This window comes from Thalassophryne amazonica, chromosome 10 (genome assembly GCF_902500255.1).
Source record: "Thalassophryne amazonica chromosome 10, fThaAma1.1, whole genome shotgun sequence".
Taxonomy (NCBI): Eukaryota; Metazoa; Chordata; class Actinopteri; order Batrachoidiformes; family Batrachoididae; genus Thalassophryne; species Thalassophryne amazonica.
Window position 1 is genome coordinate 69575314 of NC_047112.1, and position 18038 is coordinate 69593351.

The following is an 18038-nucleotide window of genomic DNA, read 5'->3' on the forward strand; positions in this document are numbered from 1 at the left end:
AGGGTGTTCAAATACTTATTTTCCTTACTGTATATGCACAACTAATGGATCTGTTGCATGTGGTGTGAGCAGACAGGCCATAGAACAGTGGAGCCTTACAGTGTGTGTTGAATGAAATGCACCAAAAATGGAATCGATTAATTTCCCCACAAACTTTGGCAACACAAAAAGTTTGATATAAAATCAGCAGATCTTGGTGTGCACACCGGTCATCTTTAAGTGAGCTAACAGAAATTTGACATGAAGTGCATCTTGGCAGTGGGTGATAAACCACGTCATGTGCACCACGTGGTGTTGGTGTGAGGTGCCTTTAATAAACTAGTGACACGCAGACTGCAGCATTCAGAAAGGGTGGTTTAGTTAAATCGGCATTAAGTTTGACCCTCTTCACCTTCACTCTATCAGTGGATCTGCTGTAAATCTGTCACTTCAGTTTATACACATGTACTCTGCTCACTGTTCTTGATCTTGTGTCCTTCAGCGAACTGCAGCCCAGTCCACCAGCAGGAACGTAATCTGTCACTGGATCACAGGATGGTGTCTGACTGGCTGCTTCTGTCTTGTTCTGTGTGCACAGTGTATTCTGGGATCTGTACTGCGCCGCTCCGGACCGGAGGGAGACATGTGAACATTCCAGTGAGGCCAAGGCTTTCCATGACTATGTGAGTGAACTTAACGAGGCCTCTGGTTGTGTATGGGGGCGTTTGGGGCGCTGACTGCATACACTCATCCATCACTCCGAGTACGTGCACACACACAGGAAGACGGTACGAGTCTTTCAGGACTGAAGCTGCTGGTTCCTGTTTTGACATGTCTGTGTTTCTAATTCTCTGTGTGTCTGCTCTGCCTGCTGTTCTGGATGGAACAGATCTCAAAATAGCATGTTTTAAGAAATGTAGCACTGATGAACAGTACTTCTATATTTCACGGGAAAGCCCTCAGAAGTTCATCTTTGAATTTTACAAATCTAGTCGAGACTCATTTTCATGCTCTTGGTGTGATCCACTGTCACTGTGTGAGTTTCTAACATCTGTGTGAGTCAACACACACACAGAGCTGCTGGTTGTGCTTCCTCAAGCTGTAATCCCTGAACCCTGTGATTTTACTGAAATTGTCAGCCTAGGGTGAAAGGTCACAGCGTTGCCTGGATGTTTATTAGTCCATTCACAGCTTCAGTAAAGGTCAGAGTGCAGAAAGCAGCTGGCTGATCACACAGACACTTTAACAGACATGCATCTATTCACAGACAATACACACACCCACATGGCGCATTGAGAGCTCACCAAGCTACGTTAGCCCTGGTCGTAGTGTGTTGAAAGGTCAGAGTGTGTGACCTCTTGACCCTCTCATCTCCTGTAGAGCCAGGGGAGTCGCTCACTGACCTATCGAACGTACGCTGATTTGTGAAGAGTAGCTGGATGTGAGAGTAATTACAGTTGAAGTTGTCTTTTGATCATTCCCTGCTAATACTGATTGTAATGAAGAGATTTAAAAAAAAAAATGATTGGCACCACATTCTGTCTTATTATTATTCATTACTTGTGTGTGTGTGTGTGTGTGTGTGTGTGTGTGTGTGTGTGTGTGTGTATGTATGTATATATATATATATATATATATATATATATATATATATATATATATATATACGGTTCTGTGCACTCGTGTTCACGCGCACGAAATCAGTGCTAGCACATGGAAAGTCGCACACACAGCAGCAGAGCAAAAAATTTATAATCCTTAATTCCTGTTATAGAGACCGGATTTAAGGTGCCCTGACACTTGCATGACTTTGATGCACGCACTTGATTGCCCTGTGTTGTGCAGGAGAGTAAACTCGTCTTTAATGGGTGTAGACTGAACGTGAGGGGGCACCGGCACGTGCAACTACGCAAAGAGAATTTTGAAATGTTTAAAAAGTCTTTCACGCGTAAATGTCATGCAGCATGGCACAATCTGCTAACCAATACTAGGTGCAGCTCGTGAAGTCGAGTAAAGAAGTGAACAAAGCGAGTGATTGCGTCAGCGCACCGCATCAGAGCACAGCTGGTCTGAACAATTATAACGAGATGTTAAATATATCATAAACATGCTTTTACAGCTGCACACAAGAAGGAAAGAACATGCAACTGTTTTACCAAACCATGGCAATGTAAACATGACAAATAATTGCCTTTTTAGATGGCTCCAAAGGCTTTCTCCAGCTCGTTCAGCGAAGGGCTCTGGCTGGAGTACTTCTCTGTGATTCAGGAAGTGATTAGAGCCATTTTCAGCAGCCAACTTGCAGAGAAAATGATTAATCCAGTACGAAATAATTATTTTGTATACGCAGCATCCAGTGCAGAGGGTGCGGCAGCCGGTGGAACAAAGCACGGCGTCCAGCTGGGAACACAGTGGGTGGGATTGGACGTGCGTGGATCAAAGTTGTGCAGGTGTCAGGGTACCTTTAGCCTCCGTCTAGACGTACACCAGGAAGTAATGAAATGACATGGATTACTGTTCTCCCTTTACCTGATGCGCTCGAGCCGCCTGGCTTCCATCTCATGAAGAGCCAGGCTCTCACATCGTGAACACATCAGCTGGCATGGCGTGTGCAGTGATCCATTGCAAATGTGATATGTGTTTTAATTATTACAATGTGGGGAATTTCCGCAGTGACACGCACCTGGTGGGGTGGGGTGGGGTGTCCCATGGGGTGATTTCCTGCATGGCACGATATTCATCAACATTGCGGTGGGCTGACGCGTTGGTCAGCTGAAGCAAAATGTTTTAATTTATTCCCACGTGAGGACAGCATGCCGACATCCACGCCTCACAGTACAGTTATGTGAGGTCATATCCTACAAGCCAGGAGAGGTGTTCCCCAGCTGCGACTTGCGAGCACAGATATCTGAATAGCTGCACGTCGCAGGGGGACATGTCCACCTCTGTCAGCGGACCTCGGCGGCCCACAGAAAAAAGCTCACTCTCTCTTCCTTCACACTGTGATTTATTTTCTATGTATGTATTATTATGTCTTTGTCCTGCATCTTTCTGATGTCTGTGTTTGTAATGTAGCATGTCGTGTGCACTGAGCCCTCATTTCTAGCTGTCAGTGAGTCGCTGGCCGGTGATCAGCTGAGAGGCGCTTTGCCGTGCTGTGTGCGCTCAGACGTGGCTCGTTGGGCTCCATGGGAACAGCATGTCATGCAAGTGTACCCCCCCCCCCCACATGCCACCTGTGTTGTGGGGGCGGGGGGGGGGTGCAAAACACGCATGCCACATATGTTGCGGGGGTGGACGTGGCGTGACACACTCGTACACGTGTGATACACACACAGGCCACATGTGTTGATGGGAGAGCCAACACACCACGTGTGTTGCTAGATTACGCTACAATCGTGGGGCACTTTTACACTTTTCACAGACACATCAAATGTGGTTGCCTGTTGTCTACACTCGTACCAGGAGCATGAATAGCTCTGCCTTTTCTAAGTGTCCAGCGAGGGGTGTTACTGTGTCTGTTTGCATAGCCACACTGGTGGGTGCACTTAGAAAAAAAATTCACATTCAGCTTGACAGTGATTGTCTGCTGACTGTTGTTGTGTGAATGGCCACACATTTTCTAAGTGCCAAGCAAGCGGTGTTAGATGTTCGTGTGTGTCACCTGGAATTTGGCCGACACCTGCCGCGAGAGGGATCCAATGGGCTCTCACAGGGCGCTCTCTGTCTTTCAGCTGCTGGTGTGCATGAATAGTTGTAGTGACAGGTGTACGAAGCGTTAGAGGCGGCTCAGAGTTTTCATGAATGGCATGCAATTCCTCCTTCGTGTACTAGTCGGCTTCAGTCGTGTTATGTGTGAAGAGGCCCTAACCTGCGTTATGATTCATCCTCGTAGCTGTATCAACGTCTGTCTGTACTCAGTAACTGATCTCGTTTTAAGTAAAGTAAGGTTTGCACCTAAAAATAAAGAGCTTTTGACAAAAGGCATGTTAAAACAAAGTGCTTAATTCTTGCATAAATCCATAAATTGAAGTTTGCGTTACTTGGGCAGTGAATAATTGTGTAAGGACTCTGGTGTATGGATCATATTGGGCTTTTAGATCATGGGAAAGTTTTCTGTGCCCTCAGTTTGGATTTGACTGGGTGTGACCGCTCAAAAGATTTGTGCGTTCTCTCATATTGATGCTTCACATTGCTGCTTTTAATTCCAGTTACAGTCTCGGAGTATATTCAGCAAAGTGGTTTTGAACTCCCTCTGGGATATATGAACATACGGGTCTGTCCATTCTGGAATAAGAGCACTATTTTCTTTGTTCATGTCTTGGTGTCCTTGTGGCAGGCTTTGTGTGCGTGCTGTTCGGTGTACAGCATTGATTGGTCTGTGCACCATAAAGACAAAAGCTGTACAGTTAAAATAAGACTCTCTTAAATGCAGTAAAAGTTGCGCATCTTAAATTAGAAATAATCTGTCAAAGTATAATAACAGTGGGTCTGTATAGAACACGATCTGGACCTTTTTTTTTAAGCAAAATTAGGAAAGAATGGTCTGTTATTGGAATATTTAAGTCTGCAGATTGGGATGTTTGATATCAGAACAATCACCTTTATAATATAGAAGTTTTTTTCTTTTCAGATAATTGACGTGGTTGTTGTTGTAATTAATTATTATATGTGTTGCAGGTCTCTCACCTTTTCACCTCCAGTTATTTGTAGCTACAATGTGAATTACCTTATGGAGCTTGAATTTCTTGCTTTTTGGCTTGTGGGCACTATATAATTAATTTGCATAATGTTGCCTTGGATGTATGTGAATAAAAATGGCGCGATTTATAAATTGTAAGTTGACTGCTAGAGCTGTGAGATGATCGTTCCACCTGGGCTGAAGCGAAACCTGAAATGGATTAGAGGTGCTTTTCTGACCATACACATTTCATTCAGGATATTTTAGCCTGCAGCCAGGAGCCCATTTATTTGAACTCTTTTATGAGGTTTGACAGCGAAAGTATGAGTACTTGTCAGCTGAAAAGATTACATTTGTTGTGCCTGTACTGTGCATGTGTATGTGAGCAGGACTCCATGTGTGTGGCTGCGCCTGTCTGTGTCTGTGCACGTGTTAGACCACCATAAGATTAATTACATGGTTAATTAAACCTAGTAGTTAATTAAACCTGACAACTGTGTCTAATTAATCTAAATGCCATATAATTTCCTACACCTTTTTTTCCAGCGGTAGGCCAGCTGGATATCTGCATGTCAGTGCTTAGCGGCTGTGGTGCACAGGCCTGGTCAATATGTGGCTCAACCTCAGACTGCACTTTCTAGAATGGAGACCTGCGTTTTCACACTCTGACTCACTAATCATTGAGTTGCTGAGTAACTGCTGCTCCTGTGTGTTTGACAGAAGAAAGAGTAAATGATGTGAACACTTACGTTGCAGTGTAGGAGTGGAAATATGAGAGTTAAAGGGGAGGGTCCTTAACGTGTCAAAAATGGAACTTTGTTGAGCTGTTAACTGGACTGGGTCGAATTCAAGCCGTCAGAAAGTGATCTGTCTGGCTGAGACCGCTGATTTGTTCTTTTTTTAGAACAAAGGGCTTCAAATAATTACTTATTGGCTAATCAGCGTTCTTTGAGCTCATTCCTCTTGGTAAATGCTGTAATTTTAGATTTAACGCAAAGTGACAGTCTTGGCTAAAGTATGACAGCAATGTGCAAGTGCATAAATACTCTGACAGTCGCAGTGCGCTTGATTAGGTGTGTGTGTGTGCATGTGCGTGAGCGTGAGACAGACAGAGTCAGGGTCGAGGTGTGTGAAGCTCCAGGGTGATGAGGGGTCTGTCTGCCTCTGATTAACTCGGGCTGCGTGGTCCCTGAAGACCCACGGCCTGATCAAGTCTCTGTCATGGCCCCTTGCTGATAACAGCTCTGTCATTCTCCCTGAAACACCCCCCCCCCCCCCCCCCCCCCCACACACACACACACACAGATCACAGGGCAAAACAACACGGATCCCAGGAGTCAGACGCACACTTCTCTGTGTGTCACTCAGTGAGAATAGACAAGAGAAATGTGACAAAATGTAACAGAAGATAAACCAAGATTGTTGGGTTTTTTATGTTTTTATATTTATTTATTTAAATTTATGGCCACATGGCAAGACTCTGGATTTACCAGTCAGTTTACGCTCAAATCGTCACTTATAGCTGTGAGCTGTAGCTCGTGACCGAGAGAACAAGATTGCGGATACAAGTGGTGGAAATGAGCATCCTCTGTTGGGTATCTGGGCTTCCACTCCAGAACAGGTCCAAGTTGGACGTGGGGTGTAGTGGCGTTGCCTCGCCGCCTTGAAAGGAGCCAGTTGAGGTGGTTTGGGCATGTACTGAGGAAGGCCCCTGATCATCTCCCTCAGGAGGTCTTCCAGGCACATCTAACTGGGAATAGACCCTGAGGAAGATCCATGAGATGCTGAAAGGATTATATTTCCCAGTTGTCTTGGGAACGCCACCTCAGGATCACCCAGGAAGTGTGTCAGGACTTAGCCAGGAATAGGGAAATGTGGGATGAGCTGGTTGGTCTGCTGCCACTGTGACCCAGACCCGGATAAATTAATGCATGAATGAAAGAATGAATGAATGAATGTTTAGGTTCTTTGTGATAGTTGCCCTGTTTGAGATGACAATAGTCCTGTTCAGTCGGTATCATTTTGACTTTGAACTGTGTCTGAGTTATGGCACAGTTCCTTTGTGGCTTCATTCACGATGGGATTCTTGAGAGACAGACTGTGAATTATTTGTCAAATTGCATATCATTTACAAGACATCTCAGGTTTCCTGTTTTTCCTCATTTTTCCAAACGCCATGCATTCATCAAACCTGCATTAATGACACAACCTGAAATATCAATTTTACTAGGAGCTACTTGCAGTAGCTGGTTTGCTCTGTGTCAGCTCTCAAAAACTAAGCAGTGTGGCATCCAGTTAGTACATGGATGGGAGACCTCTTTGGAACATCAGCGGCTGTGTGTGTTTCTCCAGGTAAAACTGGAGTTGCGTCTGGAAGGCGTAAGACTTGTGTCAAATACCAATGCGGATTTCGCGGTCCACTGTGGTAACCCCACCCAAAAACGGGAGTAGCTTTAATGACAACACACACACTGGGAGCTACTTGCAAAACTGCCAATGGTGAAACGTTGTAACCCCAGTCACACAGAGATAAGACAGCCTCTATTCTAGGAGATTCACTGGCAGTCTCTGTGGAAACCCATCAGGAATATGGTCACGGACCTCGTGGAACCGAAAGGTTGCAGTGTGAGATGGTTGTGTTTACGGGACGTGAGTTTATAGGCTGTTGTCGTTTTTGCTGCCATTCCCCTGTTTTGCTGAACCATGGTGTTCTTGTATTTTAGAGAGAGAGAGAGAGAGAGAGAGAGAGATAGATAGAGAGAGAGAGAGAATAGTCTTCCTTTCATTCAGCGTCCTTTGGGTTAAGAAGCGGTGGTTGCTCAACTGATTGTAGCGACCTGAATCATGGTCACCAGCTCACCTCAAAGCTGCAAAATATGTCCTCTTCTTTTCATATGTGCAGTATGATTGATTGATTAGTACCCTATTACATAACGTAATCAGGGCACGCAAATTTTACAAGGATTTATATGGTGAGGTGGGGTGAAGTAATGATGAGAAATCCTCATCATGTTCCTGCTTTGGAGGGCACCATATGCAGAATACATGCATCCACAGAATCTGTATATTTTACCTTCTGTAAAATGATCAGGAGTTATCTCACCTTATTACATGAGGCCATCAAAATATGGCTATTGAGTACTGCTGAGCCTTTGTGTCCGTCTGTCCGTCTGTCTGTCTGTGCTCGGCATAAGTCCAGTCCTGTTAATGCCGGGGTCTTCAAATTCACAGGGAACATTCTTGGAACACAGACCTTGGACACATTCAAAGATGGCTAACCTTGAACTTTTTTAAGAGGTTAAAAAGTAGCATTCTGTTTCATATTGCCATGCTATAAATCATGCAAATCACAGTAGAGCGGCACCGTGATGTAACTGGCTGGTCTCTCTGACACTCCAGAACAGCTTTGTTTATGTGTAAATATATCATGTATTCATATATTATGTAAAAGCTAGCGAGAAACTGAAAATGCTGTTTTTGTAACCAGATAACACCTCTGGAGTGATTTACAAGATATCCCGCGGACGTTAGCATGCACGCACATCACACTCAGTCAACGATAACTTCTGCTCTTGTCAAAAGCTCATGTATGCACACATGCACACCCTCCTGCAGACGTCGTTAAAATGTAAATAAAACATTGTTTATGATTGATTGATTGATTCTAGAACATCAATATAGACGTACAGAGGTGATTGTGTCAGTGATACACTGATAACACAATAAAACATAAACGCTGATTTCCATCGTGGTCCTTGTGAGACTATCACGTGACAAAATAGAGGCGCTTGAAGGAACATGTACAAATTATACATAAGACAATAGAGCAGCGCAGTCTCATATAAAGCCCTACGTCAGATCGCCAGTTTTGACCACATCTGGGGAGAGCTGGCACAAACACAGCAGAGAATCCCCGGGCAGAGTGTGGAAGTTTCAGCACAAACCAAAATTAAAAGCATACTCGCTGTCACTTAGCGAACCTGCTGGTTTAAGACGTGCCGGTTTTAAATGGTTTCCACTGAAACCCCCATCCTCTGAAGGGTTTGTGCTGACACTCCCACACTCCACCCGGGGATTAGTCTCTTCCCACAAGCAGCATCAATTTTAACAGGAAAATGGTGTACTGATTTGTTTTCGGCTGCAATCACCGAAGCAGTCACGACAAGTGCATTTTTTCAGTTCCTAGTGGAGAAGAGAAGACGAGGCGAGGCTCCGTTCTCTCGCCTGCAAAACCACCTTGACACGTTTGAGCTCCAGGTCATAAACAAACAGCAACACATGTCCACTTTCCACCACATCCTCACTTTTTCTTTGCATTTTCTCTTTGTTTGCCTGTAATTTGCCCAAAAACTCAAAGAAAGTGCCGTGTTTCTGTCCAATAGTTCTTAAAATTCATGTAAAAGCAATAAATGTATAATTGAGAGAGAGAGAGAGAGAGAGAGCGTGATGGGTTTTGATAAGATTTTATCGATGTCATTATATATTTTGCTTTTCGATCTGATTCCTTATTGATTCCCTTATCGATACCTCTTGGGAATTTTGTTTGTACTAAAAGTAAGATTTACAGATTTTCTATGTCAACATTTTAAATTGGTCACTGGATCCTTGATCATAAATAAAAAATAAACAAAATCTGCAGTTTTTGTCAAAAGCATTTCCTTTCAGACATTTTGGCATGAATGTCTCTCCATACCTCTGAGCTGAGCTCAGCTGGCTGCTGCACATCAGTGCAGGACATCTTATTTTGGGAGGAAAAAACATTTTGATTGCAGTTTGTTTGTATTACAACGTTTGGAAAGAGGTGTCATTTGGTTTAAACAGTGTTTTGCTTTGAAGTTATTAATTCCGACTGGACTCTATCGTTCGAACTTGACTCGGCGGAGAGCCATGCAGCGTTTGTAGCTGTGTGAACAGAATGCAGGATGATTCTTTCTCCCAACAAGACAGGATCCCAGTTAGTGACTTTAATCCACACAAAAGTGACTCACAATTGATATATTCAGGGATGAAAGTGGTGAAAAACAAAAAACCTGAAACCCAAAATTACCCTCCAACACCACCCGCACGAAAATGTTTGAATTCTAGAAGCTCTGAAATCAGAATCAGAATCGCCTTTATTGTCATTGTAATTTGCATTGCAATGAGATTTGAGTGCAGCTCCAAAAGGTGCTTTTCCGAGGTGTGAGTAATTGTTAGCCAAATAGAAGATAATAAAATTTAACAATAAATTATTCAAAGTATATGTACAGCTAAATAAAATAAAATATGGACCAAGTAAAATATAAGACAAGAATTATATACAACTGTGGGATAATATTGCACAGGAAATATTGCACATGGTTTACAGATATTGCACATGAAACTTGAAAAGTGCAGATTAAAGTGGTTTGTAATTGTTCAGTGCAGTGATCGCTCTGGGGAGAAAGCTGTCCCTGAGTCTGTTTGTCCTAGTTTTGATTGACCTATACCGTCGGCCGGAGGGTAGAAGGTCAAACAGTTGGTTGCTGGGGTGGGATGTGTCTTTGCTGATGCTGGCAGCTCTGCTGAGGTAGCGAGAGCTGACAATGTCTTCCAGGCTGGGCAGAGAGCAGCCAGTGATTCCCTGGGCCATTTTGATCACCCTCTGCAGCGCTCTCCTGTCTGCTGCTGAGCACCCCCCGTACCACGCTGTGATATAGTACGTCAGGATGCTCTCGGTGGCTCTGTAGAACAACACCAGCAGCTTCTCCTCCAGAGTCACTGCTGGGCTTTCTTCACCACCTCTGTGGTGTTGGCAGTCCAGGAGAGGCTGTCAGAGAGCTGCACTCCCAGGAACCTGATGGAGCTGACCCTTTCCACACAGTCCCCATGGATGTAGAGCGGGGCTGGGACCGCCCTGCCCTTCCTGAAGTCCAGTACTATTTAAATGCAATCTGGGGCTATTCCAGACAATAACCTGCAGTGAGTGCAGCATCCATGTTGGTGAGAAAAAACTCAACTTTCCTTATTCATATTCATTCCAGTAGTATTCTGCCTTTACTAGGATGCAGCAGTTTACTAGCTTGGTAGATAGTTCTGGAGGAAGTCACTGAAGAAATTAACAAATTGAAAATATGGTTTGACCTAAACAAATTGTCATTAAACTTAAATAAAACAGGGATGAAGTGGAGGTGTAAGTCATTAGGTGTTCACATGAAACAGTTATTTCTATATGTATTTTTTTATGTTCATTGTTAGTTGGTTTTCTGTTTTCTGTTGTGTTTAGTTTCATCAGGTTTGTAGCATTATTAGTTATTATTACTATTGTTGTTGTTGCTATTATTATTAATATATAAATAAAAAAACTACAATTTGACTCTTTTACGACAACAAACGCTGAGCCATTAATTATTATGCAGAAAACAAATGCACACAAACGTGCTGAGATGCCAACAGCTTTAATACTAACTTTAACATTGAAGAAGCCATAGACACGCTAACGCGTTAGCATCGATCCCATTTTTAAGTTATAAAATACATCGGTCAACTGTTTCAGAAGACCATAACAGGTCGGTTGAACATAAAAAAGGTAAATATTACTCACAGACAGAGGCTCTTTAGGGTTTTAGCTGGGAAAAATTAAGATAAATCGAAATAAAACAATGAACCAACGAAGCAGGAGATCGAAGCACTGCTTTGATCTGCTTTGTTGGTTTATATATATATATATATATATATATATATATATATATATATATATATATATATATATATACAAGTTGGGACATGCCTATCTCTGCTTTCAGTGGCTTACCAGTCGAGTGAGTATAAGAGAAATTGTGGAGAGCTGGGTATGTCCCAACTTGTCCTCTGACACTCCAAAACGGAGGTGTTCTTTGTCTCACTCCATCAGCAAATCCGTCATGACGCGCAAAGCCTCGCACGGCTTTCCATGACAAAATCTCTTGTTAAAAGTGAAATCTGCTGGAAAATGGCTGATGTCCAGCTCTTGTGATAACCAGAGAAATTGCACACGATGGTCCCGGATCCATACAGCAATCCGTTTAGAAATGAAATGGTCGTTTCTGCCTGTCGATCGCGGCTCGGAGCGCGGCGCGCCATGCACCATTGTGGGCCGTCCTTAAAGCGGTAGTAACACTCCTTAATCTCTGTGAAGCCCATAAAATTTTCACCGAAAGCCACGTGAATTTTCCGAATGGTTTCCAGCTGCCTGTCTCTAACAGTTTCTGAAAAAATTCTGATGGAACAAAGCCCAAATCATTCCGCCATTTCCTCGTAATGAAAAAACGATGAGAGGGGTGGACCAGTGCTGACTCAAAGCCTGCCCACAGGCGAATGACGCAACCGACAGGCGTGAAAAAACTCACGCATGCGCACGAAGGTTCAAGCTTGGCTGACGTAAAAACATATGAATCAAATCCATATATTTTTTTGCATAAAATAAAAAGGTCGGATACTTTTCTCACAGACCTCGTATATGTGTATATATATATATATATATATATATATATATATATATATATATATATGTATACACTTTGCACTGAGATACCAATTAAATAACTGCACATTATAAAGAAGACAAGAAGATGTTTTAACATTTGCGTTTTAGCATAGGCGGTGCCACCGTGGCACAGAGGTGGTGCCACTGTGGCTTGCTGCATTCTAATGTCACAGCAGTTGCCGCATGTATTTTGAACATGTTCAGGATACAGTCTGCCAATGATTTTCACTCGGTCACATATCGCCAACACCCATTTCTTTTCTTTGACAGTTGAGCACACCTTGGCACATTTTTTTGTGTACCTGTGGAAGGGTAGTTGTAACCCCGGTGTCATGGGGTGAGACTGGGTGTTATGTCCTTTGCAGCTCAGGTTTGTGAGATCAGATGAGGACTGAGCTGTTAAGTGAAACAGTTGTGATCAAACTGTTATCCTGCTGCATTCTCCTTTTTATTTTGAGGTGAGGCTAAGAAAATATCACTCAAATGCTATGAATTTATTAAAGGGGCAGTTTGCCTGTTTGTTTCTTGAAACCACTTTTGTTGCCAGGCAACACTGATAGGCTACTGTCTTAGTTACAGATTTGGTTTGGCTCAGCTGACTTTAGCCTGCTTTGACAGCGTCTCTTCCTCAGCTCTGTCCTGCTGGCCTCTATTGTCAGTGATGATGTAGGCTTTGTGGTCTCTCCAGTCTGAGAAAGCTAATGTACTAATCCTGAGATCTGGGGACTGGTTGACAGCTAATCCAGGGGAATGTGGTGGGATCGGAGCCCTGGCCCAACTCCCAGAGCTGGTGGCCGGTGACTAGCTGAACGGCTAGTTGGCTTCACCCCTGGATGGTGAATCTGCTGTCATACTCAAGCTCACACGTGCACAATCTGGCACACACGTGCGTGCGTGCATGTGTGTGTGTGTGTGTGTATTACACACCCACACTTGTATGCAAATGAATGGCTGGACTCAAATTGATTGAAATAATACTGCCCGACAAAGAGCTGGAACAGCCTGAAGTCTTGAACAACCCCAGTTCCAATGAAGTTGGGACATTGTGTAAAATGTAAATAAAAACAGAATGCAATGATTTGCAAATCCTCTTCAACCTATATTCAATTGAATACACCACAAAGACAAGATATTTATAGTTCAAACTGATAGACTTTTTTGTTTTTGTGCAAATATTTGCTCATTTTGAAATGGATGCCTGGAACACGTTTCAAAAAAGCTGGGAAAGGGGCAACGAAAGAGGAAAGTTGATGAATGCTCAAAGAACACCTGTTAAGAAGGCAAGGCAAGTTTATTTATAGAGCACAATTCGTACACAAGGCAATTCAAAGTGTTTCACAGCTTCATAAAAATTACAAGATACAGTTAAAATCACAAAACACACAAAATCATAAAAACATAAATATAATTTCAAAACTACATTTAAAAAGAAGAGGGCAAATAGATGACTCTCAATTCTCGTACGCCAAGCTGAAAAGAACAGTTTTCAGCCTGGATTTGAACATTGTCACAGATGAAGCCAGTCTCACCATTTCAGGGAGTTTATTCCAGATTTTAGCTGCATGAAACTGAAACATTGCTTCTCCATGTTTAGTCCTGACTCTGGGGACCAGTAGAAGACCAGTCCCAGAGGATCTCAGGACCTGCGATGGTTCATATGGTGCTAACATATCAGAGATGTACTTTGGTGCTAAACCATGAAAAGACTTGTACACAAGCAAAGCTGTTTTAAAGTCTATTCTCTGAGTGACTGGAAGCCAGTGCAGAGATCTGAGCACTGGACTAATGGACTGCATTTATATAGCGCTTTTCCATCTGCATCAGACGCTCAAAGCGCTTTACAATTATGCCTCACATTCACCCCGATGTCAGGGTGCTGCCATACAAGGCGCTCACTACACCACGGGAGCAATAGGGGATTAAAGGCCTAATGTGGTCATATTTCCTGGTTCTTGTCAGGACTCGAGCTGCAGCATTTTGGATGTTCTGTAGCTGCTTGACAGTTCGTTTAGAGAAGCCAGTGAGTACACCATTACAATAATCCAATCTGCTGGAGATAAATGCATGGATCAGCTTCTCTAAGTCCGATTTGGATACTATATTTTTAATCTTAGCAATATTTTTTAGATGGTAAAAAGCTGCTGATGTTATTGATTTGATGTGACAGTTTAAAGTCAGGTCTGAGTCCATGATTACTCCAAGGTTTCAAACCTGATCTTTAGACTTTAGAGAGAGAGACTCGAGGTGACAGATGACTCTTTCTCGTTGTTTCTGTGGGCCAAAGACAATGGTTTCAGTTTTATCTGAGTTTAATTGGAGGAAGTTGTTTTGCATCCACAAACTAATCTGTTCGATGCAGTGACAAAGTAAATCTACAGGCCCCAGTTCACCTGCTGTCAATGACATTCCACATTCCACAGGTGAACAGGTTAATTGTAAACAGGTGCGTGTCATGATTGGGTATAAAGGGAACATCCCTAAAAGGCTCAGCCGTTCACAAGCAAAGACGGGGCGAGGATCGCCACTTTGTGAACAACTGCATGAAAAAATAGTCCAGCAGTTTAAGATCAATGTTTCTCAACGTTCAATTGCAAGGAATTTAGGGGTTCCATCATCTACAGTCCATAATATAATCAGAAGATTCAGAGAATCTTGAGGACTTTCTACACATAAGGGGCGAGGCCGAAAACCAACATTGAATGCCCGTGACCTTCAATCCCTCAGGCGTAAAAACTCTACCATGCAAAGCGAAAGCCATACATCAACAACATTCAGAAACACAGCCGCCTTCTCTGGCCCAAACTCATTTGAAATTGACAGATGCAAAGTGGAAAAGTGTGCTGTGGTCTCATGAGTCCATGTTTCAAATTGTTTTTGGAAATCATGGATGTCGTGTCCTCTGGACAAAAGAGGAAAAAGACCATCCAGATTGTTACCAGTGCAAAGTTCAAAAGCCAGCATTTGTGATGGTATGGGGGTGTGTTAGTGCCCATGACATGGACAACTTACACATCTGTGATGGCACCATCAGTGTTGGAAGGTACAGCCAGGTTTTGGAGCATCACATGCTGCCATCCAAGTAACGTCTTTTTTCAGGATCGTCCCTGCTTATTTCAGCAAGACAATGCCAAGCCACATTCTGCATGTGTTACAACAGCGTGACTTCATAGTAAAAGCATGCAGGTACTAGACTGGCCTGCCTGCAGTCCAGACCTGTCGCCCATTGAAAATGTGTGGCGCATTATGAAGCGCAAAATATGACAACGGAGACCCTGGACTGTTGAACAACTGAAGTCGTACATCAAGCAAGAATGGGAAAGAATTCCACCAACAAAGCTTCAACAATTAGTGTCCTCAGTTCCCAAATGCTTATTGAGTGTTGTTAGAAGGAAAGATGATGTAACACAGTGGTAAACATACCACTGTCCCAGCTTTTTAGAAACGTGTTACAGGCATCCATTTCAAAATGAGCAAATATTTGCACAAAAACAATAAAGTTTATCAGTTTGAACATTAAATATCTTGTCTTTGTGGTGTATTCAATTGAATATAGGTTGAAGAGGATTTGCAAATCATTGTATTCTGTTTTTATTTACATTTTACACAACATCCCAACTTCATTGGAATTGGGATTGTAGCTCTATAAAGTATTTTAAGTGGTCTCTCTCATAGTCTTAATTGTTGGAGTGGCATTTCTGTCTCTCCAATTCATGTTTGCTTTTAATCATTTTTATTTGCTAAAAGAGATCTGCATGTGTATTGTAGTCGCCTTGGCTGCAGGAATTTGGATGTTTCTCAAAGAGCACTTTGTTGAAGAAACACGTTTGATTGTAAGAACACGGCACGTCTTTAGCAACAGAGTGATTAAAGGACGGTAGCTTTGCCATGAAGAAAGAGTCCGTATTGACAGACGAACAGGCACGCTTCCTCACACACACATTAATGCTCACATTAAAAAAAGACAAATGTTCTGCTTCCACTGTGACACACACACACACACACACACACACTGCCTTTCAGGAAGTGATAGACTCTGCCTTGTTGTTACAGACATTTTGTTTTGCCCCAGCAAGAGGTCACAACCCGGCACATCTGTGATTTATGCCTGTGGACTGTCACAGATTTAGCCCTGAGAGTGCGTCACGCATGTCGCAGGGCTTCACTCAGCTCTCTGAATGTTGATGAGAACTGTCACAAATGAGGCAGGCGTTACATATGAACAGCTGGCATTTACATTTTAATATGCTACACCTTGTAGACAAACAAAAAAGCTAAATGCGTTGAGAGAACGTGTGTGAGTGCAGCAGATCGGACGACAGAGGAGCTCTGCTGGCTGTTGCCTGGGATTCTTTGAGAGGGTTAAACATTTGTTAGGCTCAACCACAGTAACAGGTGGCGCAAGGGGAGAAGCAGTGCTCGGTAAACAACCGCTGATGGTCAAGGCTTTGTCTGGACTGTGTGTGTGTGTGTGTGTGTGTGTGTGTGTGTGTGTGTGTGTGTGTGTGTGTGTGTGTGTGTGTGTGTGTGTGTGTGTGTGTGTGTGTGTGTGTGCGCGCGCGCTGCCAGCTCTCTGTGCTGCAGTGTCACTTGCTCATGTGCCTAATTTTAACATGGCATGTCTGTTAAATCTTTCCTTCCTTTCTCTTTGTCTCTGTAAAGACAGAATTTACTTTTCCTGCCCGATTTCTCTGCTTCAGTTCTCCCCCCCTCCTCCCGCCCCCACCTTCCGCCCCGGCACTGTTTTTCTTTCTTTCTTCCCTTTCCTCTCTGTTCCACGCTGCCTTTCTTATAACTCACACTGCCCCCCCCCAAGAGGAGATTGATTGGGTAATCTGGCTGGGTGCCAGCAGTGCCCGCTTTCTCACTTGGGGGAAGGAGAGAAGCGGGGGTGACACGACGACATGCCGGAATAATAATAACATCCATAATATAGGCAGAGTAAGTATGGATGGAGGGAAGAGGAGATGGAGCAGAGGCACGGAGCTGGCGTTAGCGCGGTGACATCTTCCAGAGTCTCCTGGCTGCTTGCAGTTTAAATATAGCCAACACACAAATGGCATTCCGCTGCTTTTTTGTCTCCGTTTGTGTCCGTGTCTATCTGTCTTTCTGTCTCTGCCACCCTGCGTCCTCGCCTGTGTCGTCCTTTAATATCAAACCGCGTGTGGAGTGCAGGCTGGAGGTAGACTGGTGTCGAGCGAGAGGAAGCTGTCTTTGTGCACTGTTGTTTACTGTTGCTCCCATCTAAATGAAAAAGGCCGGTCAGCTTCTTTGCCTGTGTAGAACTTTCGCTATCTGAGGAAACAACAAAGCCTGAAAGTGTTGCCCTCAAGCTGTGCGCATTCGGCTGGAGGTCTGGAAGTGACAGAAGCAGAAGATCAAATATTGTTTATGTTTCTCTCCCTCACAGGTTCATTCTGGGTGAGCTTAAAACTGTGCTGTGGCTCAGCATTTGGTCTCAGCTCTCTGAGTGTGCGAGCGCAGTCCTGTGACTTTGTGTTGGACAAAACTGACACGGAGACAACAAACTGTGTGTGGACAGAAACACCAGCAAGATGGAGGAGGACAGAAAATGAGACAAGAGGAGTGAAAGTGAAACCCAGGGAGGGGAAAAAAAGACCTCTGACTTTCCTTGCGTAGTTTATTTCAAGGCCCGGTCATATGGCACTTAACGAAGGGCAACGAAGCCCAAATAAAAAAGAAATCTGGACCTTCGTTGACTTTCGTTGGGATCGTTTAATCTTCACGCAGCTTCGTTCTTGCAGCTGGCGCTTCGTCAGGATTTTTAGACTGTCAAAAAATTTGAACGAATGCCGCCGAAAACCTCAATTTGTCTGTATTTCATTTTGCTGTTGTTCTTGACAGTTTCTTGTCCTTTGCTTAGTTTGTGTAGCGTTA

The 18038-nt window shown here is 43.5% G+C and overlaps 1 protein-coding gene across 2 annotated transcripts in view; it reads left to right on the plus strand.

The window, feature by feature from the left end:
* ssbp4 (single stranded DNA binding protein 4) overlaps nucleotides 1–18038 on the plus strand; it is a 388170-nt gene that overhangs the window by 124470 nt on the left and 245662 nt on the right. For both annotated transcript variants that reach the window (XM_034180216.1, XM_034180215.1), the window contains exon 4: nucleotides 578–662. In XM_034180216.1, the coding sequence (XP_034036107.1) occupies nucleotides 578–662 (85 nt within the window). The remainder of the gene's footprint in view (nucleotides 1–577; nucleotides 663–18038) is intronic.